Genomic DNA, 21,496 nt, shown 5'->3' on the forward strand with positions numbered 1-21,496 from the left:
TGTAATTATTTTTCCTTGAGCTAATTAATATAAATGTATGAATGTATAAAATAAAAATTAAATTTAAAATAAGCGTATATACATATAATAAAATCATGAAGACGTAAAAGCGCCACCTGTGACATAAATGCATGGCAGTACTTAATTACGTGTTTATGTGCAAATTTATTATTTAGCTCGGATACATCGAATAAATATCATATTGAATTCTTGATAGTATTTTTCGTACCAAATGACGTAATTTTTGTCTTTCACAAATATTAGTGATCACTCCTCGATATAAGAAAACAAACGATAACCTAAATGTTACAAGAAAGGCTGATAGTTGTTTTATAATTGTTGCACTCAGAAAGCTTCATCATCTAAGGATGAATCGCGTTGATTTGAAAGTGGTTTTACTGGGTAACGCAGCTGTAGGAAAAACAAGTCTCGTAGAACGTTTCGTAAATGAAAGGTTTAATGAAAGTCTGTCTTATCAAAACGTAAGTGCATATGCAACAGAGTTTATTATTATTTATTAATTTGTTTTTATTGATATTTGCACAATGCAATAGTTCGAGATTATTTTTTTAAAATTATTTCTTTTATCATTTAATATAATATGTAAAACAAATGAAAAGTTTAATTACATATCGAATTTCTCTAAAAGTATGAAATTACAGAAACCTGTTACTTACGTTATTTTGTCAATTGTATGATTCAGATTGGGGTGATTTAGGGATAATACTGATTTAGGCTGTCATATTTCTCTTAGTCCGCGAAGTGGAAGGAATATTGTAAAATAAAGTTATTAAGATTTACACTGAGAATCATCTAAGAGATGCATCATAAAACAAATTAACCCAGTTCCACTTTCCTTAGACTATAGGCGCTGCGTTTGCAGCTAAGCAAATGCAAGTCAATGGGAAAAGGCTTATCATGGGGATATGGGACACAGCAGGCAGTGAAAAGTAAGTGATCTTAAAAAATAAAGAGTTTAAGAACATCAATAATCATAAATGTACTTTCAGATATGATGCCATGAGTAGGATATATTATCGTGGTGCAAAGGCTGCTATTATCTGTTATGATATTATAAAATCGAATACATTTCAAAGAGCAAAATTCTGGATAACAGAACTTAGAACAGTTGAAGAAGGATGTAAAATATACATTTGTGCAACAAAAAACGATATTTTAGAGCACGGTGCAGTTCCATCTCCTGATATAAATGTTGTAGAAACATATGCTGCTGGCATTCAAGCTAAATTTTTTATAACATCAAGTAAAACTGGAGAAAATGTTGGTAAGGATCAATGTTATACATTCTCATTAATATCATAACATTCAATATTTATTAAGTTAATTTTATAGCTGAGTTGTTTAATGAAATTGCACAAGATTTTATGTCTGATCCAAATAATGTACAAAAAGTCGAAGAGGTAACTGAGTTAAGTAATGAGTCCAAAGGAACATATTGTTGTCAATAAATATAACAATGTCAGTATTAAAAATTATCATATTTTTCTTGTCTGTTATATTTTATATTATTTTGTACAAGTTAATATCACAAATGTAAATTGATATGTAGCATGCTATAACTTGACATATTATCTGTAAATGCAAAGAAAATTTTCATGTTTAAAGATTATTTTTAAATATATTTCATATTTTATATTTCTTTGTGCTCGTTATTTCTTTTTTTGAAATGTGTGTACCAACATTTATTTAAATATATTATAGCATGGATTAATTTAATTATTTCAATTCAAATACAAAATTTATGAATTAGAGTCTATCTTTCTATTAATAGTAATTATAACATAAATGCAATTATTTTTTCATTTTGTACTTTTTCGCGACATAAACAAAAGTCAATGTGAAAAATCCTTATTTTCTTTAAAATCTGTAATAAAATTTTTTTTTAATTTTTTTATATTGTAGTATCAATGAAAGATTAACATGGAATAAAATTACTATCTAAATAAAATTACCTTCTGTCTCAATTTTCTTACTATTTTAACCATATGATAATATCAGTTGACGAGATATTAACCGTGACTTATATTTATAAATCTATCTTTTGTGAAATTATGGAGAAAAAACTATAGTACAAATTTCTTTAACTTTTTCATAAACACCAAAAAATACGAATCCACTAATTGTGAAACCACCGACTCTTGGTATAAATCCTGCAAAAAGTCTAAAAATATTTATTAATTATTGTTTGTAAGATAAAAAAAAAATTGATAATGAAAAAACATATTTGTTACAGTACCCTTTAAAACCATGATCGTGGTAAACTTTATTTAACATCACGGATATTTTTATTTCATCTTTCCCTGCCGTCACATTTGACAGCATTATTCTAGTTTTTGCAACGTCTAAAGGTGTTGTAAGAGCCGCAGATATAGCAACTATAATAATAAAGATATTTAAAGTATAATGTTTATGCATATTGGTAATTTAATAAACTTTTTTATTTTTTTTTTTTACCTGACGCCGATCCGCAGATAGCGCTCTCTACGGACGTGCATTCACGTTTTACGTTTTTTTTCCAATAAAGTTTAAAATACTCCCAGAGTGGCATCTGTATTAAACCGAACGGCAAATCTCTTATAACAGTACTTCCATAGCCACGATATAGAGCACTCAACGGTAATTTATGGGCATCACTTAAAAGCGCCTGTCTTCTTTGTTTCACTACTTCTACTGGGACTCGAATAAGACATGCAACCTATTAGTAACAACTCAACATTTTTAAGTAATACAAAGTAATTGTTAATACATTTAATACATTTAAAAGTAGAAAAGAGAGAAAATAATTATTTATATAGTATGGTTGCCCGATTAATCCAAAAATATATAAAAAAAAAAGAATACACATGTAATAGTATGGTTGTAAAATTATTAAATTATTGAACAAATGTATTTTGATCTAATTCTCGGATAATGCAAATGAAATTTACTTGTATCTATAACTAATTAATTGGAATCTAATTGTATGTACATACATATACACTATATATCTTATACAAAGAAGATATATATTGTATAGAGGTTTACATACATATATGTATGTATATATGAGAAAAGATACATTTAGTAAAAAATGAATGGTCATGGAAAATATCAATAAATTTTCTACTCGTCAATTAATTTCATCTTAACAAAAACATAAATGATTAAAGCAAGACTGCATACCGGAAGTCTACTGTACGATGCAAGAATAATAATAGTTTATGTTTCGAACTAATGCTAAGGTGCAAAAGTATATTGATTGTTATTAGATTATATTGTTGTCGTTCTATTTACACATATAACCATTAACAAAATATAAATTACCATTTCTCCCAATGACGCAGCAGTCATATGTATAAACGCGTGATACTGTTCAGGTATTTGAGGTTGAAACATTACTTTTATACTTTCATAACTTATAAAAAATAGGGAAGCTGCAAAAAAAAATATTTTTATCAGTGTAACGTTATTTTTACTTTTAAAATGTGTGTTTACCTGATGGTGCAGATCCTATCATTACGGGACCTAAACCTTTATATAATTGTTTAAAACCGCCAGATTTAAAAAAACCATGTTGACTTTGTAATCGTGTTTTAAGCGTATCCAAAGGGTATGATATGAAATCGCACATAGTCCCCGCAAAGGCACCTGACTATCGTGAAATAAATATTATTTTTCTTAAAAATATATGCAATAGATATTTGTTTAAAAAACTGGTTATCTTAATAAATGTATAATAAATTGTATCAAAAATAAATACAATTCTTATTTACAAAAATGCAATAATAATAATAATAATAATAATAATAATAATAATAATAATAATTTCTAAATTATAATATTTATTTCTTTGTTATAAATATTTATTTTTTAAATAATGAAAATTATATTTATATAATTATAAATTATTTTTAATATATTTATATGTTATTTTTAAATAAATAAATAACAAAAGTCAGTGAAAAAGATTGAAAGAATAATTTTAATATGTAAAATGATTATAGATAAAGTTTTATCATTTTATATCAGAATGTGACGAATTTTTACATAGAATTGATAATCGAGACATGCATGCTTGATTATTCATTGATTATATAGAAGTTTACTTACAATTAACGAAGTAATGAAAACATTTCTCGTGACTGCAGTAGTTGCTGAATTACTTTCTTGTAACATTTTAATTCTTTTTTTTTTTACAATATTAACATTGTCAAGTAGAGATGGTAAAATTTTGAAAATAATTAAGAGCTAAATGAAACATTTGATTTAACTGATAAATAAAAAATCATCGTTTCTGTGATAGTTTAATCATTGTAAAATGTTAATGTTAGAGTGAAGGAGAACGATCAGAGATAATATCTATTTTACAGTTTTATCATTTTGTGTATGTTGAAATGAAGTGATGGTATTAAATGGAAAAAATACACGGATATTATTATATAACGACATCACTTCACAAGTTAATTATCATTTACTTTCTCAACGTTTTAATTCTATCGTGGTAGTCTGCTAGATAAGACCTAACCTTATCTCACATATGCCGAGATTCTATTGTTAAAGTTAGGAAGAAGCTTTTGTTTTGGAAACAGTTTTCCACTAGGAGAGATAGACGAAGATGCTTGACACAAAATTACTAGATACAATATATATATAGAAAATTGATGTAATTACGTCATGAAATCCGTTTCATGCAGTATGAGGAAATTCTTGGCTTTTATATTTGCTATGTTCCGATTAGTCAGGATCGCGAATGAAATTACTGAAAAATGATCGACTTGATGTTTTAGGTACTGTTAAAGTGTTCACATAACCTTGAATTTCATTGATCATCTCTTTGGGCGGGAATCTCGAAACATTTATATCTTCATTTGATCTTTTATGAAAATGTCACAGAATATTTTGAAAAGCAGCTTGGAAAATGCTTCGTTCAATATTATATTTCAGGTATATACACTAACATAACAGCTACATTAAAACTTATGTATTTCATGACAAGAAATACTCTGTCTGTGAGAAAACTTACATCATATTTATAAATACCAAATGTATAGCTATTACTGATAATTGTATGTATATATTTAAGATATTGTATCTATATATATTTAAAAAACTTTGATTATTTTTATTAATATTTAATAATTTCTAACATGTAAAAAAATAATTCATCATAATCAATAATTTTTTAATTAATATATCCCAAAAATCAAGATTATTGTGTAAAAAATAATTACAATAATTACTTTTTTTTAGATATTATGCAGAGGAGTTACTTTCGTTTTAAATGCCTTTGTTGTTCGGCATGTGGGTCAAGCTGTTTTAGGAGTCATAAATGTGAGGCTACTATTATTGGAATCAATGATTTTGTTTCTATCTCGTGAGCCATTTATGAAAGCGTGTTTAACTAATACAGCAGAACACAATTGGGCTCAAGTTGTAAATTTATTATGGATGACGTTAGTTTTTGAAATTAATTAATCACAGTATAAGTGAAACTTTTATAAATATATATATAGTAGATTTTTTTTTCAGGGTTCCTATATGTTTTCTAATGTCTCTAATGTTTGGATATATTTGGCTTTCTGTTTTATCAGCATCTGAAGAATTACCATCATATTATACATTTGCAGTTTGGGCAGTTGCTTTGTCTTGTATTATTGAATTATCATCCTTAATCGTTCAACTGGTTGCTAGTGCATTTTTATTTGTTAGATTGAAAGTAAGATTTTGAATTAAAAATACTGTGAGAAATTATATATTTATGGTTAATTATTAAATTTTTTCAGATTATACTTGATACTATCATGATTGCTATTCGCACTATAACATTTGTTCCATTGATACTACATAATCCAGAGAATGCATTGTTAGCATTTGGTGTAGCTCAACTAGTTGCAGCAATATTTTATACTACTAGTCATTATTTATACTTTCATTATTACATTAAGAAACTTAATAAGTGTAAGCTCAAAAGACGAATGTCGTTGAAAGATAGTAGTGACGAATATGTTGTGAGGGAATTTCCATTCAAAACAGTAAAGGATTTTTTGCCTGGACAATTGGCAAATAAAGTATGTATTAAAACAAATCTACAGTGTATTATGTATACAGACTGTCATATTTTAGGAATCATATTTAGATAAAAAGTTGACTGTTCTTACATGGAGTTTCTTTAGACAAGGAATTCTAAAACAAGTTTTAACAGAAGGAGAAAGATTAATTATGACAGTAATGCCAGTATTAACATTTACTGAACAGGTATTTGGTCAGTGATACATATTCAATTCACTGAATTTATTTTTTTATTTGATTGTATTTTCATATGTTTAAAGGGAACATACGAAATTATAAATAATTTAGGTTCTTTAGCAGCAAGATTTATTTTCCGTCCAATAGAAGAAAGTGGGTATTTTTATTTTACCCAAATGATAAAACGAGACAAATCAATTAATGACCAGAATCCTGTAAGTATTAAATAAAAAGCTTGTAAATTCAATTATTACAATTTATTAAAACAAAATCTCTTTTAGGTGAAAATACAAGAAAGTGTAAACGTGCTTACACATTTATGTTCAGCTGTAATGTCAATTGGTTTAGTTGTTTTAGTATTTGGACAATCATATTCAAGCACACTTTTATGGTTGTATGGCGGTGCTAAATTAACTTCACATTTACCGGTACTTTTAATGCGAGCACATTGTTTAGCTATACTTCTTTTGGGAATAAATGGAGTAACAGAATGTTACACTAATGCAACGGCTGATAGTGTGACTATAAACAAGAGCAATTTGATTATGATTTACGAATCAATCGCTTTTCTATGTGCATCCTATTTATTTGCTATTTGGTTTGGACCAGTTGGTTTCATTCTTGGAAATTGTGTAAACATGAGTTTAAGAATTGTCCACTCTACTATATTTATCAATAAAAGATACAAAGATACAATGTACCGTCCATTACGTGGATTAGTGCCAAAGCCTATGTTTTCTGCTTCTCTTCTCATAGCAGCATTGACCACTAATATCTCTCATGTAATGGAGTAATATTTTTCTTTTTTCCATGTATAGATGATGCAGCATTACAGTTTGAAATTTTTATGTTTCAGGCTTACTTTTTCCCAGATGAAAAAGTATTGCATTTAATTATTGGAGTCATAATGTTTATGATAGTAATTGTATCTTGGATATATGAACATCATGATCTAATTAGACTTGGTACAAATAAATGGTATGAAAGAAGAAGTAGACAAAAAAAAAGTGACTGACCTTAGATATGTTTCTAACGATGGTTTATTAATATTCATCTGTAAATTATCTACAAAGGTGCTATAACGAACTCTTGTAAAATTTTATGATCGTGTATTTTCTATACTGTTGTGATCAAAATCAAGTACAAGTTTTCCTATCTCAACGAAGAATATAAAAAATTATTTATTTCAAGTTTACATATAATTAACAAAATTAGTTAATTAATTTACATATAACCAGTAGTATTCATTTAAATAACAAAATTATTTTACATAGAAATATCCTTATAAATGGCACCTACTACTGCACCTTGACGTTGTATGAGGCATTTCCTAAAAATAATTTATAATATTTTTAATATTAATTAAATTAGATTAACATTTAATGCAAGTTTAAAGACATGTTGAGTTTCAGAGTTGTTTAATAAATTTGCTGATTAACAATTTTGTATGTTGATCTAATTCCAACAAAAGTAACAACAAAATAAATTTTTTAAATATTACCTGCTATCATTTTGAAGAGAAATGACCGGTGGTGGTGATTTGGGCTCTAATTTTGTAACTTGATCTGCAATAGCTGCAATTATTCCTGCACTGTCGGTAGATGCATTTCCTTTAGCTGAAAATATTTTTTCTTTATTTTTATCTTTTTGGGCTGTGCAAGCATTAAACGTAAAGATAATTAGAAAAAAGTACCTCCTAAGCATAGTCCAGCATGATCAGCCAAAATACAACCAATAATACCTTCTGTGTTATTTCTATTAAAAAAAAAAATATCAAATTCTAAGTAATTTTTTTAATTCTTACATTTTACATGTATTTTGAAATGAATTTTTAAAACCTGTTACTTTGTTAATGGAAATAGAAATTAACAGAATGTCTCATATTTAGACTAAGGATTTTAATGCATTTGTAAAAAATTCGAAGTGCAAAATTGCACAAAATGCACACAGTATGGAAAAATATATAAAATAGCATAGTACTTTCTGTGATATTTGTATATAAAATGATTTTCTGAAGAATCCAGGTTCTATTTTTCATATAATTAGTCTCGAAAATGTGAATTTGCATAAAAATCCGCAGTCTATTCATATTGAACGTCTGAATTTGAATTATAAAAATTTGAGGGTTAAATTCAGTTGTACAACTATTGTATTTTTTGAACAATGGACTAAACTTGCGTAAATGTTGAATGTTAATGAAAATCTTACGTTTTGTAGAAAAATTTGCATCAACAGCACCAACCTAAATACCAACACAGACAAAATACTTTTGTCGTAAAGACATATGAAAAAGATAGTTGTAATAAACTTACATATCATCCAACGTTTTCTCTAAATTTTTTTCCATTTTGAAGCTCCAATCTGCTTTACGTACTTTGTAATGATTAATTGCATTAGTTGTCCATTCGTTAAAAAAATTCGATTTGACATTTATCGTCTCGCGGCTTTATGTACATTCGTGACTCGGGATATTTCTTACAATTAGCAACAAGTTCAGTCGAACCATTCGATATATCATAATCGCTACACATTCTCTATCGATTATCGTTTCTACATGGTGTCACAAAAAAAGTATTCTCGTTGTATTTATATATATATTTACTATTAAGTAAATATATACATAAATCAAAATGAAATTTTACGATACAACGAATTTACTAAGTGAAACAGCAACATATAAAAATTCTATTAACCTAATATCTCGTTTCGTTACAGTTACATAAAAATTGCTATTCATTGAATGTAAATCATACTCGTCTACTAATGAATAGATAATTTCAGATTTACATGAGATGACATCATACAATTTTCTGATTTTGTTAAATAAAAATGATAAATAAATTTTACCATTTCTACCATTTCTATCATTTTCTAATATTTAATTCGTTATAATCGTTATTTTATTCTTATTAACATGATATTAAATTACAAACAACTTTTTTTATAGAAGGAACGTGCATACATATTCGTCACCCTGTATAGATAACATCGCATCGTAAGCGACCTGGACGACGTGACTGGTATAGTGACAATCATGGCTGGTAAGTGTGAGGGTCTGTTTTGTCTACTCTCGTTTATTTCCAAGATAGAATTATCAAACTTGGAATAAAATAAGAAACGTGCTTGCACCATGACTTATTGTTTCAATTTCGTTTCTTTTTTATTTTACAAAAGTAGAACGTAAGGCACTTAATTTGTTGTAAAGTAAATATTTGCATAATATTATGCACCTATTAGCCTAATTTAAGAATTTATCAGAGATCATTGTTTTTAAATTTCTATTTTTTTATATCATTTTTCCGTAACAACGCACAGCAATCTCGAATCAGACGTTATTTCCATATGCAAATTAAAAAAAAATTCGATTTACGTCAGAAGTACAATGTGACACTGCTTATAATACTATTATGACACCTGTTAGATTTGACAATTACATCACATGTAATATTTCTTATGGCATTTGTTTGTTTAAAATGCCATAACAATTGAAGAAACTTGAAACAGTGCAGCACAATTTCCGTGAATAAATTAAATTAAGCGATCTAAAATAAATTAAGCCTGATTCAAACAATTGTTACGAACGAAAAATTAATTATTTGAAAAAATTTTGGTGTGTGTGTATGATATGGAACATTCTGTAGGAAATACAATTTATTTGTTCCATAATTTGCATTTCAATATTTAAAATTATTACATTATTATTATATTATATCTTATTATTTCCTATTTTAGCAAATAAACGATATTTTTATTTAATACATTTTTAATGTGAGCAATTATTTTCAGAACAAAATCCATACAACCACTTAATGAAGTCCATTAAAATAGGACTTAAAGACTATAAATATTTTGATATTACGAATATTGGAAAAAAATATGGTATGTATCAATAAATAAATGTTACATTTAATCTGAGAGAATTGCAATTTTTAACATAAATGAATATTTGTAGACAGACTACCTTTCTCAATCAGAGTGCTTTTGGAAAGTGCAGTTAGGAGTTGTGATAGTTTCCAGGTAAAAAAATCTGATGTTGAAAAGATCTCAGATTGGGAACACAGTCAGACTATTGAGGGAGGAGTGGAGGTAGCATTTAAACCAGCTAGGGTAATATTACAGGTAAGTTTTTTTGTCAAAAGAACAACTTTTGCAAGTTCACTATTTTGTTGAATGTCAGTTTTATTTTAAATAGGATTTTACTGGAGTACCAGCAGTTGTGGATTTCGCAGCTATGAGAGATGCTGTAAAAAGACTAGGATCTGATCCGGACAAAATAAATCCTATTTGTCCTTCAGATCTTGTTATTGATCACTCAATACAAGTTGACTTTATCAGAAGGTAAATTGAGTTATTTTTCTGTTTGATCAGGATATAGATGCAAATGCATCTAATTCTGTTGAAAAATAAAATAGTGGAGTACTTATCAAATTAAAAAGATAATTCTGTAGCGCGATTATATAAGACCAGCTCTAAATCTATTTTTGTTTCCTTTAGAATTAAAATGAACGATAACGAATATTTAAAACAGCGATAATAGTTCCACATTGAGTAATAGATAACTTAGCCTTGATAAGAACACGATCTTTTTCCAGCAAAGATGCTTTGAAAAAAAATGAAGAGATGGAATACGAAAGAAATAAGGAACGATTCATGTTCTTAAAATGGGGTGCCAAAGCATTTCAAAATATGTTGATTGTACCTCCAGGAAGTGGAATAATACATCAAGTAAATTTGGAATACCTAGCCAGAGTTGTATTTGACATGAACGGCTTGTTGTACCCTGATAGCGTAGTTGGAACAGATTCCCACACAACTATGATTAATGGTCTTGGTGTACTTGGTTGGGGTGTTGGAGGAATTGAAGCCGAGGCTGTTATGTTAGGTCAAGCAATGTCGATGTTAGTACCGAAAGTAGTAGGATATAGATTAGATGGAGTCTTGAGTCAATATGCAACTTCAACAGATCTTGTTCTTACAATTACTAAGGTAAAAGAAAACACCATTTAAAGGAATATTTGTAAATTCAGTTACATACTATTATATTTGTTTAATTTACTTGTAGCACCTTCGTCAAGTTGGAGTTGTTGGAAAATTCGTAGAATTCTTTGGTCCAGGAGTTTCTCAATTGAGCATTGCAGATCGCGCAACAATATCGAACATGTGTCCGGAATATGGTGCAACAGTTGGATTCTTTCCTGTTGATCAGCAGAGTTTAGCATATTTAAAGCAAACAGGTATACAAACTCTAAAAGAAAAAATCAAACTTGGCAAAATAATACTTTTATAATTCGATTTTATCTATGAAATGTTTTTGTAGGACGGTCTGACGAACATATTAATGTAATAGAGAAGTATCTTACTACTGTACGTATGTTAAGAAACTATGACGATGAAAGTCAAGATCCTGTCTTCTCAGAAGTAGTCTCTTTAGATTTAGGAACTATTGTATCTAGCGTTAGTGGTCCAAAGAGGCCTCATGATCGTGTGTCCATCATAGATATGAAAGCGGACTTCAGGAAGTGCCTTACTAATAAGGTAAGAGCTACTTCAAGTTATTATAAAATTCTTAATGTACAATGTTCTCGTGTCAATCTATTAACATTCATTGTGCAGGGCATTTGATCATGAAGTAACATGTAATAATGATGATCAGTCAGTACTCGTATGGGACAAACGTAACCCAGTGACGACCAATTATTACCGTCAAACAGGATCACGTTCATCCCATGCTGTACTTTTAATGATTAATACGCGCCGTTCTATGTGCTTCTAAGATTTCTCAGTGAAGATGAAGAAAGACGAAAGAATTTCAGATAACTACTGCTGTGATATGAATCTCTTACGGCGACACATCACAGCAAAAGTTCCTCCGGATTCTTTCATCTAGAAAAAACGATTGTCTACTATGGCACAACGCAATATTCTGAAATATTTGAAAACATGATTACCTTTTATGTTGTCACAGTGGCCAGTTACCTTTCACGAGGATATGTCTCGTATATTTTGCTTTACTGATCTAGCTTTATGGTTTTTCAATTCGTCATACAGCTAGATCACCAAAGAAAAATTAACAAGACGGTTTGAAATGTTGAAATTTGAACGGACATATTTGTTGATAATTAATCTCGATATTAGAGACGTCGATGTCGATATTAAGGATGCGAATGTCGGTATTAGGAACGAGTATTTCGATCTAGTCACGATTTCTTTACAACGTAGCACTAGATGAATACTTCGTCCCCAACAACGAGAGTGTACGTTTCAGAAATATCTCTTGGTAATCGTTGAATATCGGAGACGGACATTGGATAAATTCTACCCGGTGAGGTTCTTTTTGCAACCACACCGGACAAGATTTCATCCGAGAACAGCCTCCACTATTATTCATCAAGCATATAGAATGCTTCTTCTGTCTAATTCCTTCAGTTGGTTGTTATACGAGTAACATATGAGATGAGCATGAGTAAAATACCAGTAGAAATTAAAGATTAAAATATTAACGACAAATCACTAATAGATCCAGAACAATTTATCGCAAAAAAGAAACGATTTCAACTTTCACAGTAATATCTATTTTACGAAAATTAACTTTTTTTTTGGTATGTTGAAATTGAAATCACTGTCTAATTTGACTCACTACGATGACTGTCTACACTTGTATTGTACACTAATGACCTTTTCTGCTTGAATCGCGCTTATATATCCTCTAAAGGTATCCCCTCTCCTGTCTTCCTTGATCAAGCAACGCCGGTCATCCGCACAAACCTGGTGAACATTCCATGAACTTTTCCTATACCTCCCTTGACAAGTCAGGTAGACTTTAGATTTTAGTAGTACTCACTGTGTACACATTGCTTATCCAGGATAAAATCTCATTATTTTCAGGAATAGGCTTGAAACATCTGTTAAAACAAATTTATGACAAATCTCTGTGTACAATGCAAGGCTTCTTGAAAGGTTTCGTCTTTACTAGGATTCAATTTTGAATTATTTTGTACGTTTCCAAGAAAATTTCATTGTACAAAATAACGGACAAATGTTTATTTTTGAATAGAGCTCAGATGATATACGAGTCCTTGAAAATGAACGAATTTCTTAAATTTGTGAAATTGAACTGACTTATGAATATGAATTGTGCATTTAGAACCACGTTGAACATATTTTTTTCTTTTTTTCTATTTTCTTTTGTGAATGTGTCTATTTTGTACGTGTAAACTATTACATTTTTTTTAAGCAGGTGTAAAAATTAGAGTATAGAATAATAGTGGTCAATTTCGATTCAATTATCGACAATCCTGGAGTTTGTTGAAGAAATAAGGATATAAAATATCTATACTAAGTCTGGAATTAAATTAAGGCAATGAGCCTTCTTGGTAAACTTGTTGAACACATTAATTTAATCGTTATTACTTACAATTAGTTGCTCATTTATAGTTCTACGATTATTGTTTAGCATAAATTGAATATAAATATACTTAAACTATTATAATATTAATTGGATCATCATTGCGCAACAAGTAGAAAAATATTTAATAATAAAACGAACAATCTACTTTAATAAACTTTTTAAGATATTATTATAATATTTTTTCTAAATCGAGTAATATTTAGTAATGTGTTGCTAGTTTCAAACGACGAGTCACGTCCATCTATATTTATGAATCAATTGTATTATATATGTTTGTTAATTATTACATATATTAATGGTTGAGCAACCATCAAATTATAAATATTGGTTAAAAGTGGTAACGATATAAAGCATATAATCGTGCGAACGTGATAAAGCAACATTGGACGTGCGTGATTTTAAAAACAAGGGACCGATCGATTTCTATTGAAAGATGTTCAACATCGGGATCGCATTACTATGTATGCTACCGCAATAAGGACATTTGCTGAAAACGCATCCACGTGAATCATAGAGAGCTGACTGTTCCCCTGTGTCATGAAATTCAACCTTTTGCTGTCAGTTTTTCGGCTCAACTCACGATGAACGCGGCTCAAGAACCGTACCACTTCTTTCTCAATAGAATTCTATGAAATATGAATACCAATTGATGACTTTGATTCATTAGTATCAGTATCAAAAATGAAAAGAGAGAAGTTCTTAAAGTCTTTAGAGAAATCCAACTCACAAATGAAGTTAATAACTAATATTTACTTAAAAAGCAGAAGTCGATTTATTTGAAGACATTACATTAGAATCTCAATCGAGTAATATTATAGAATTTTCATTGAATTTAATCTTACATAAATTATTCTTAGAAGAAAAGAATCATTTATCAGATTAGAATTGTCTTTGTAATTGAAAATATTGCAAAGAACGTTTTCATATGGTTGATGATAATAATAATAACTGCACGCGCAACCAAGATTTCCAAATAAAAGAAAATATTTTATACGTACCGATGATCGATCGATCTTGAATTTCGTGGAGAGCACGAGCAACTGTTTTCGATGAGGCTATGAACGACGTGCAACCTCATTGAAATTGCTGATACAACATCCATTCATTTTGCAAAGCTCACGCATTTTGTTGCATACCATCGTCTTATGTACAGATATTCGCCGTATCTTATATTGCAAACGATTGGTCTTATTCTCTCTACTGAAATTATTTCTGTGAATTTGTCTTCTATTCACGTGCACAGAAATTGAAAGGTTTGCAGAAGAGGGCAATCCCAATATTTAAATTGTATTTGAAGAGAGAGATATATTCAAATCTCATAAATTAATTTAATATCCATCATTTTATATCCAAAAATTATTACCTAATTGCGAATTTATTGTATAGTTTAAAAAGTGATTTAATTTTTATTAACTTTGATTTGATTGGTTTTTGTTGATATAAAATGAAGTAATTTTCTTATTGTGGCAATTTCTTCAAGTCTAACAATAAATAGCTCTCAATAAATATTTTCGGTTTTGTTAAACTTTATTCTTCGGTTCTGTTAAATATTATATTTTTATACCTCTTTCTGAAATTAAGAGAGCGAGTATAGAAATTGCTTGTATAGAATTTGTAAAAATAACTTCTAAATGCAAGGAGAAGCTCAGATAATTACAGAAGTGGTCAGTCGACACTGAAGGTTCCTGGAAGGTTCCCTGAACAAATTTAGGTATCGGCTTCGCAATGCGTTTATCGTCCCAAAAGTAATTATAAAGATCTTAACAGCCTCAGTAAACGGGACATGTCATTAAGGAAATATTCAAATAGCCGTATTTTCAAAAGAAAAAGGGACATAATTTATTGACCTTCAGTTTATTATCCAGTAAACTTGTGAAATCTTATTATCCCGATAGAAATATCCCCATAATAGTATATAGAGTATTAAAAAAAAAAATGTTTATTAAAAATTTGGTTATAATTTCTTTTGGTGTTAAAAAAAAAGAAAGATTTATGTAGACATACATATATTCTAATGAGTAGTTTAGTAAGATATATGTATGTTGATGAACTTTTTACCCAATGTTTTTGAATATTAAAATCTATCTATATATTTCTATATCTTCTATAAAAAGAAAATATTATACAGAATGAAGTTCGACATTAAACAATGAATGTCGAAAGAATTGCAAAAAGATCTGCCGTTTTGCGATATAAGAGTGCTCCTTCAGCAAATCATTGGTCGGACAATGAATTCTGAATGCAATCATTCTCACGGGTCATCAAACCTTTCATGTGTCTGTATACGAAAGGCTTCAGATTTCCATTCCGTCCAAATTTAAAATTAGAATTTAATATGTAACACACAAAAATATTTTTGATATCTATTAATAAAAAATTACTTATTTATGAATGTTATAATTTTACATTTAAATAAGTTTAGTTTTTACGTTTTATTAAATAGTAGGAAAATATTATTAATAAATAATTTTTATTTTTAGATAGGTTTCAAAGGATATGGTTTAAGCCCTGAGACAGTGGATGCTGTCGGTATGTTTGAACATGAAGGAAAGGATTACAAATTAAGACATGGTTCAGTGGTCATAGCTGCAATTACTAGTTGTACTAATACTAGCAACCCTAGTGTTATGCTTGGAGCAGGTAACTTTTTTGTAAAATGTTCAAATCTCGTTTATTGTGCACTGAAATATTTTTATTTTTGATATAATTTTAAAAAAGTTATAAAAGATTTAAACATTAAATATTTTTGATATAATATTCTTTATAATGCCTTTAGGTCTTCTTGCGAAGAACGCTGTTGAAGCTGGTTTGAGTGTAGCACCTTATATTAAAACATCATTGTCTCCAGGATCTGGAGTTGTTACTTATTACCTAGAAGAAAGCGGAGTCATTCCATATTTAACAAAATTAGGATTTGATGTCGTTGGTTACGGTTGTATGACTTGTATTGGTAATAGTGGTTCTCTTCCAGATGTTATTGTTGAGACCATTGAAAAGGTAATAATATATTTAGTGTTTTCAATTTCTATATTATGATAATAATTTCTACCAGTTTTAATTGTTTGTTTCACCTAAGTAGAACAATCTTATATGTTGTGGCGTGTTGTCTGGAAATCGAAATTTCGAAGGCAGAATTCATCCACACACGCGAGCAAATTATCTAGCGTCACCGCTTTTGGTAATTGCGTACGCTATTGCTGGAACTGTAGATATAGATTTTGAAAAAGAACCACTTGGTAAATTATATCTTAGTTATATTTTATGATTTACGATTTTTGAGAACCTTCATAATATTGTTAATGATATGCAGGTCGTCGATTAGATGGCACTCCGGTATACCTTCAAGATATTTGGCCTACTAGATCAAAAATTCAAGCCGTTGAGCAAAAATATGTAATTCCGGCAATGTTTACAGAAGTTTACAGCAAAATTGAGAAAGGTAGCCCCAGTTGGATAAATTTGGCTGCTCCAAATACTACATTATATCCATGGGATGCAAATTCCACTTATATAAAGAATCCACCATTCTTTGACGATTTGCAAAGGGTAAACCATATTCTATTCGTTTAATTTATTAATTTTATTATAAATTTATTATTTTTACATTAGTAACTTAGTATTGACTGAGATTATTCTGATTGCAATTAGGAATTACCAAAATTCAAACCAATTACCAAAGCACGTATTCTTCTGAATCTTGGTGATTCTGTTACGACAGATCATATTAGTCCAGCTGGCAGTATTGCGCGTAATTCCCCGGCGGCACGATACCTCGCAAGCCGCGGGTACGTTTAAAGTATAAATAAAAAAAAAAGAAAAAGATAAACAGGATAAATAAATATTTAATTAATTATTTTATCTTGACTTCTAGATTGACACCAAAAGAATTCAATTCTTACGGTGCACGAAGAGGTAACGACGCTGTAATGGTACGAGGCACGTTCGCTAACATTCGTTTAGTAAATAAATTCCTCACAAAACCTGGACCACGTACAATTTACATTCCTACTAAGGAAGAGGTTTGTGATTAAAATAATATTTCCGTAATATTGTTTGAGACATTTTCTAATGCGTTGCAAGATGGTCGCATACTTAAATTATGTACACAGTTTCTTCTAAAATTTTCTAGATGAATGATTTTTATCAGCATGAAAAAATTTATTGTCTTATTTTTTGCTGCTCTTGCAAAAGATCTTAACGTCTACGCGAATATTGTGTCATGATGACTTATTATTCTTAATCGCTGATCTGCGGGCTTGTTTTGCTTTGTGTCCTCTAGAGACTATTGGCATCGATCGTTCAATCGATGTTCCAATTACAGCATTTTTATTTGACCTACGTCAGGATGATCAAATGAACCATACTTTAAATGATGGCTATAACTCTCTTGTATAAAACAATGCCAATGCCAATTGGCTATAACTCTCTTGTATAAAACAATGCCAATTTGTATAAAACATATGAATATTTGTAAATCATAATGTAATCATTTGTTTTTAGATGGATATTTTTGACGCAGCTGAAAAATACGCGAAGGATCAAACACCCTTAATAATTCTTGTCGGCAAAGAATACGGATCTGGATCATCAAGAGATTGGGCTGCGAAAGGGCCGTATCTTCTTGGAGTTCGAGCGGTTATAGCCGAGTCGTATGAAAGAATACACAGGTAAAGGTTAAGAAATAAACCGAAAAAAATTTATAGGAAAGTTTTAAAATATGGAATACAGAATATTTGATGAGAGTACTTTGTGTGTATTATATTTATCACTATTGTCGATATTTTCTAGGTCAAATTTGGTAGGTATGGGCATTATACCCTTAGAATATCTACCTGGGCAAACTGCAGAGTCCCTAGGACTAACCGGTCATGAAGCGTACGATATAGCAATCCCTGAAAATTGTCAACCTGGTCAAAATATTACTGTCACTACGGACGATGGTAAAAAGTTCGAAGTGATCCTACGATTTGATACTGAAGTTGATTTAACATATTATAAACATGGTGGTATCCTAAACTACATGATCAGGAAAATGCTTTGATTTAATTAAGGATCGGTGAGGTATAAATTATCATAAAAAGTTACTTAACGCAATACTTAATTTTAGGTTTGGATTTGCAGTATGTAATATCTGAATAGGTCCACATGCTTGTTTATAGCAGAAAAAGTTAATTATAAAGAATATTGTTTTTCTCTTGTGAAAACGCAATGTTAAATTAGTTCGAACAAATATATTTTTTTGCATATCACAAATTTGTCTTCAGAATTGCGAAGTTTCTTATACAATTCAAGTTACAAGCTAAAAATTCAAGTAGTGCAATATTTTATGAATTTACAAATAAATTGTACAATATTCATTGCATTAAATCAAATTTCTTACATTTTATAATAATTATTTTTTTAAAAAAGAGCCTTGCAGAAAATGGATACTTGTTGATATAAATAAAATGTTAATAATTATTGCAGTCGTGACGTATTTCTTAATCTACAATTAAATTTTCCAATATTTCAAAAGTACCTTAGTCTGTATCAGTCACATATTGTTTCTTATTTTATATACTTAATAATATTATGCGTTCATTATACATCTAATTCGGATCTATTCGCGTCAACTTATTCATACTTAAGAATTTCTTTATAATTGGATTCTTTGTACGAGTACCCTGAGAAGTTTAATTCGACTAAATGTTGATCTGTTGCGCCGTATAAATGTGTACTGTCAAAGCTTAAAGAATAAATAGGACTTGACATTCTACGAAGGTTCATGAAGTAAAACTGTAAAAACATATTATGAATATAATATAATGTTACATTCGATATATGATATACGAAGATCATTTAAAAAATACATTAGTACTAACCTGTATGTAATTTTTCTGTCTTTGATCCCAAAGGACAGCTTTGCAGTTAAATTTAGTTCCAGTAATCATAGTGTGCTGGTAGTCTGATGATAAACAATACACAGTTGCATCCGTTGGATCTGGCCACGAATATACACACGTTCCAGTTCTAGAATAATAATTTTTAATAATATTTTTAATAATTTATAACAATAATTTTTTTGATAAATATAATATTATTAATTTAATTATATTATTCTAACATGTACGTGTGAAATATTTACCTCAAGTCCCATTTACGAATACAAGTATCATATCCGCAGGTAAGTAAGATTTGTGGGCTATTCCAAACCATATCTAAAGTTCCTGCGCATCTTGTTTTATCTGGCTTTAGTATATCAGAATCCTTGTAACTAAAATTGTTACGAAACATATTAACATGCACAGTTTCCGAAATTTTAATTTTCGTTTCTCGATTTAAATAGCTTACTATTCAAGATCAAATATATGAAGGTGGGGCGTATCAATTTCGCCAGCAGAGCCTACAGCAACATTTTTACTCGTTGGATCAATTGAAAGAGAACACACCCACTCTGTAATGTTTATTGTTGCTAAAGGTACATTTAACATGCCTTGTCCAAGGGGTCCCCAAACCTAAATATTGTTATGACATTACTTGAATGTTAATTTCACGAAACTTATTATTTAAGTAACATTTAAAATTTTTACTTTTACAGTTCCATCATTGGAACCTGATACAATAGTGCTACATGTTTCATCCAGTGCATTTACGTTCCTAGAATGAGCTCCGTCTATACTGAAGTAAAAATTTATATTCTGGTTACATTCTGGTTTTGTCCAAAATTGTAGACTTCCATCTCTGTAAAATAAAAAACGATGTTCGTGTGAAATATTATAAAACTTTATAAAATATTAGCTTCATTGTTATTTTGATCAATTAGTCTATGGCCAAGTACCTGTGACCTGTAACGATACAATCATTTCTAATAACGAATTTGCAAATATCACTCCTAACATAATCATCAATAAACATTCTGTTATTTGCCTGAAATGGTTCAGTGCGTCTAAAACCATACAATTGATTTCCGCCACTCCACCATAAAACGTCTTTGGTTAGTTGAATTTTTGGTATAAGTTTGATATTTTGAGAAAAAATAATCTTTCTCTCGTATTTGCCGTATTGCCAATTGTTTGAAACGTGCCATTTTGTACGCAAACATAGTAATGAATTGCACCTGTTACATTAAAATATTGAAACTTTAGTAAAATTCTGCTAGTACATACATAAAATATTTCATCATATTCATATTCATATATATCATTAATATCTTAAATATATAGATCTTAAGATTTATAACTGATAATAATAATAATGTAATTTGTTTAATTAAAAAAACAAATAATCCTTCATTCTATCTATCATATGAATTGTCGACAATATATAATTAATTGTTAGTATCATGGAATCTGGAACCATCTGGAATTTTCTGGATCTTTGGTACATAGTTTCGTCTGTCGTGTCAACACGTACTATGAACTTTGTAACGTATAAAATTACGTAAACAAAGTCACGTTACTAAGAATAATCAAAAATAACGGTCAAAAATGACATTACACACCGAGAAATCGTTCGAACATAACCTGTTATACCTTTCGCGAAATTTTCTCGAAGTTTGATTCGTCGCGATCGGCTGTTTGCTTTTCTTGATCCAAAGTGTTTCTTCTCGTATGATATCGTAGAACCGTTTACAAACTTCGCTGAGTCGCACCAAGTCGAACGCATGGCAATAATCGAATATTAAAATCAAAACGTCAGATGGCAAAGTATCCAAACGCCATACATCTGTCATGTTTGTCAACCCAATCACGTGGTGACTGACTGAGGACGCGCAGCAACAGCTGTTGAACTTCAGCATTATGAACTGTCACGTCATTTTTTTCACTATTTGCCATCTCCCAAACGATGAACACACGAAAGGTT

The 21,496-nt window shown here is 29.5% G+C and overlaps 6 protein-coding genes and 2 long non-coding RNA genes across 17 annotated transcripts; 4 read left to right on the forward strand and 4 right to left on the reverse strand.

Annotated features, from left to right (window-relative positions):
* The first annotated feature begins 51 nt into the window (after positions 1 to 51).
* LOC122537527 (ras-related protein Rab-24-like) lies at positions 52 to 1,656 on the forward strand. Its single transcript, XM_043670755.1, has 4 exons — positions 52 to 482; positions 862 to 950; positions 1,011 to 1,285; positions 1,354 to 1,656. The coding sequence occupies exons 1-4, from the start codon at positions 369 to 371 to the stop codon at positions 1,467 to 1,469; spliced, it is 594 nt and encodes a 197-aa protein (XP_043526690.1). The 5' UTR covers positions 52 to 368; the 3' UTR covers positions 1,470 to 1,656.
* LOC122537525 (S-adenosylmethionine mitochondrial carrier protein-like) lies at positions 1,487 to 4,942 on the reverse strand. Of its 8 annotated transcripts, none has more exons than XM_043670748.1 (7): positions 4,812 to 4,942; positions 3,496 to 3,648; positions 3,325 to 3,434; positions 2,476 to 2,716; positions 2,258 to 2,396; positions 1,974 to 2,182; positions 1,487 to 1,885 (listed from the first exon to the last, which is right to left on the reverse strand). In XM_043670748.1, exons 1-6 carry the CDS (start codon positions 4,828 to 4,830, stop codon positions 2,071 to 2,073), a joined length of 774 nt encoding a protein of 257 aa, XP_043526683.1. In that variant the 5' UTR covers positions 4,831 to 4,942; the 3' UTR covers positions 1,487 to 1,885; positions 1,974 to 2,070. The 8 variants fall into 8 exon arrangements, with proteins under 8 accessions (XP_043526683.1, XP_043526684.1, XP_043526686.1 ...); XM_043670749.1 differs by having other exon boundaries at positions 3,496 to 3,652; positions 4,812 to 4,891; XM_043670751.1 differs by lacking the exon at positions 4,812 to 4,942 and adding an exon at positions 4,672 to 4,805.
* Positions 4,677 to 7,743, forward strand: LOC122537522 (protein RFT1 homolog). 3 transcript variants are annotated; one of them, XM_043670740.1, is made up of 8 exons: positions 4,677 to 4,787; positions 5,251 to 5,453; positions 5,530 to 5,716; positions 5,784 to 6,068; positions 6,124 to 6,255; positions 6,330 to 6,461; positions 6,528 to 7,028; positions 7,103 to 7,743. In XM_043670740.1, the coding sequence occupies exons 2-8, from the start codon at positions 5,356 to 5,358 to the stop codon at positions 7,259 to 7,261; spliced, it is 1,494 nt and encodes a 497-aa protein (XP_043526675.1). In that variant the 5' UTR covers positions 4,677 to 4,787; positions 5,251 to 5,355; the 3' UTR covers positions 7,262 to 7,743. The 3 variants fall into 3 exon arrangements, with proteins under 3 accessions (XP_043526675.1, XP_043526673.1, XP_043526674.1); XM_043670738.1 differs by lacking the exon at positions 4,677 to 4,787 and adding an exon at positions 4,805 to 4,944; XM_043670739.1 differs by lacking the exon at positions 4,677 to 4,787 and adding an exon at positions 4,980 to 5,066.
* On the reverse strand, positions 7,412 to 8,810 carry LOC122537529. Its single transcript, XM_043670757.1, has 4 exons — positions 8,559 to 8,810; positions 7,940 to 8,001; positions 7,748 to 7,862; positions 7,412 to 7,576 (listed from the first exon to the last, which is right to left on the reverse strand). Exons 1-4 carry the CDS (start codon positions 8,591 to 8,593, stop codon positions 7,513 to 7,515), a joined length of 276 nt encoding a protein of 91 aa, XP_043526692.1. The 5' UTR covers positions 8,594 to 8,810; the 3' UTR covers positions 7,412 to 7,512.
* A 383-nt stretch (positions 8,811 to 9,193) lies between these two features.
* Positions 9,194 to 18,907, forward strand: LOC122537520 (cytoplasmic aconitate hydratase-like). The gene is made up of 15 exons (XM_043670731.1): positions 9,194 to 9,287; positions 10,033 to 10,125; positions 10,199 to 10,365; positions 10,439 to 10,584; positions 10,839 to 11,232; positions 11,309 to 11,480; positions 11,564 to 11,781; positions 16,135 to 16,294; positions 16,431 to 16,651; positions 16,734 to 16,890; positions 16,965 to 17,200; positions 17,303 to 17,439; positions 17,526 to 17,673; positions 18,155 to 18,321; positions 18,443 to 18,907. Exons 1-15 carry the CDS (start codon positions 9,281 to 9,283, stop codon positions 18,693 to 18,695), a joined length of 2,676 nt encoding a protein of 891 aa, XP_043526666.1. The 5' UTR covers positions 9,194 to 9,280; the 3' UTR covers positions 18,696 to 18,907.
* On the reverse strand, positions 17,479 to 18,155 carry LOC122537531. Its single transcript, XR_006308637.1, has 2 exons — positions 18,093 to 18,155; positions 17,479 to 18,017 (listed from the first exon to the last, which is right to left on the reverse strand). It is a non-coding gene; the product is annotated as an uncharacterized LOC122537531 (long non-coding RNA).
* On the reverse strand, positions 18,866 to 21,438 carry LOC122537524 (F-box/WD repeat-containing protein 4). The gene is made up of 7 exons (XM_043670745.1): positions 21,166 to 21,438; positions 20,472 to 20,750; positions 20,224 to 20,374; positions 19,985 to 20,148; positions 19,779 to 19,907; positions 19,516 to 19,663; positions 18,866 to 19,429 (listed from the first exon to the last, which is right to left on the reverse strand). Exons 1-7 carry the CDS (start codon positions 21,429 to 21,431, stop codon positions 19,268 to 19,270), a joined length of 1,299 nt encoding a protein of 432 aa, XP_043526680.1. The 5' UTR covers positions 21,432 to 21,438; the 3' UTR covers positions 18,866 to 19,267.
* Positions 19,939 to 20,430, forward strand: LOC122537530. Its single transcript, XR_006308636.1, has 2 exons — positions 19,939 to 20,111; positions 20,232 to 20,430. It is a non-coding gene; the product is annotated as an uncharacterized LOC122537530 (long non-coding RNA).
* Positions 21,439 to 21,496: the final 58 nt, after the last annotated feature.

Source organism: Frieseomelitta varia, unplaced genomic scaffold (assembly GCF_011392965.1).
Source record: "Frieseomelitta varia isolate USP_RPSP 00005682 unplaced genomic scaffold, Fvar_1.2 scaffold_912, whole genome shotgun sequence".
NCBI classification, from domain to species: domain Eukaryota; kingdom Metazoa; phylum Arthropoda; class Insecta; order Hymenoptera; family Apidae; genus Frieseomelitta; species Frieseomelitta varia.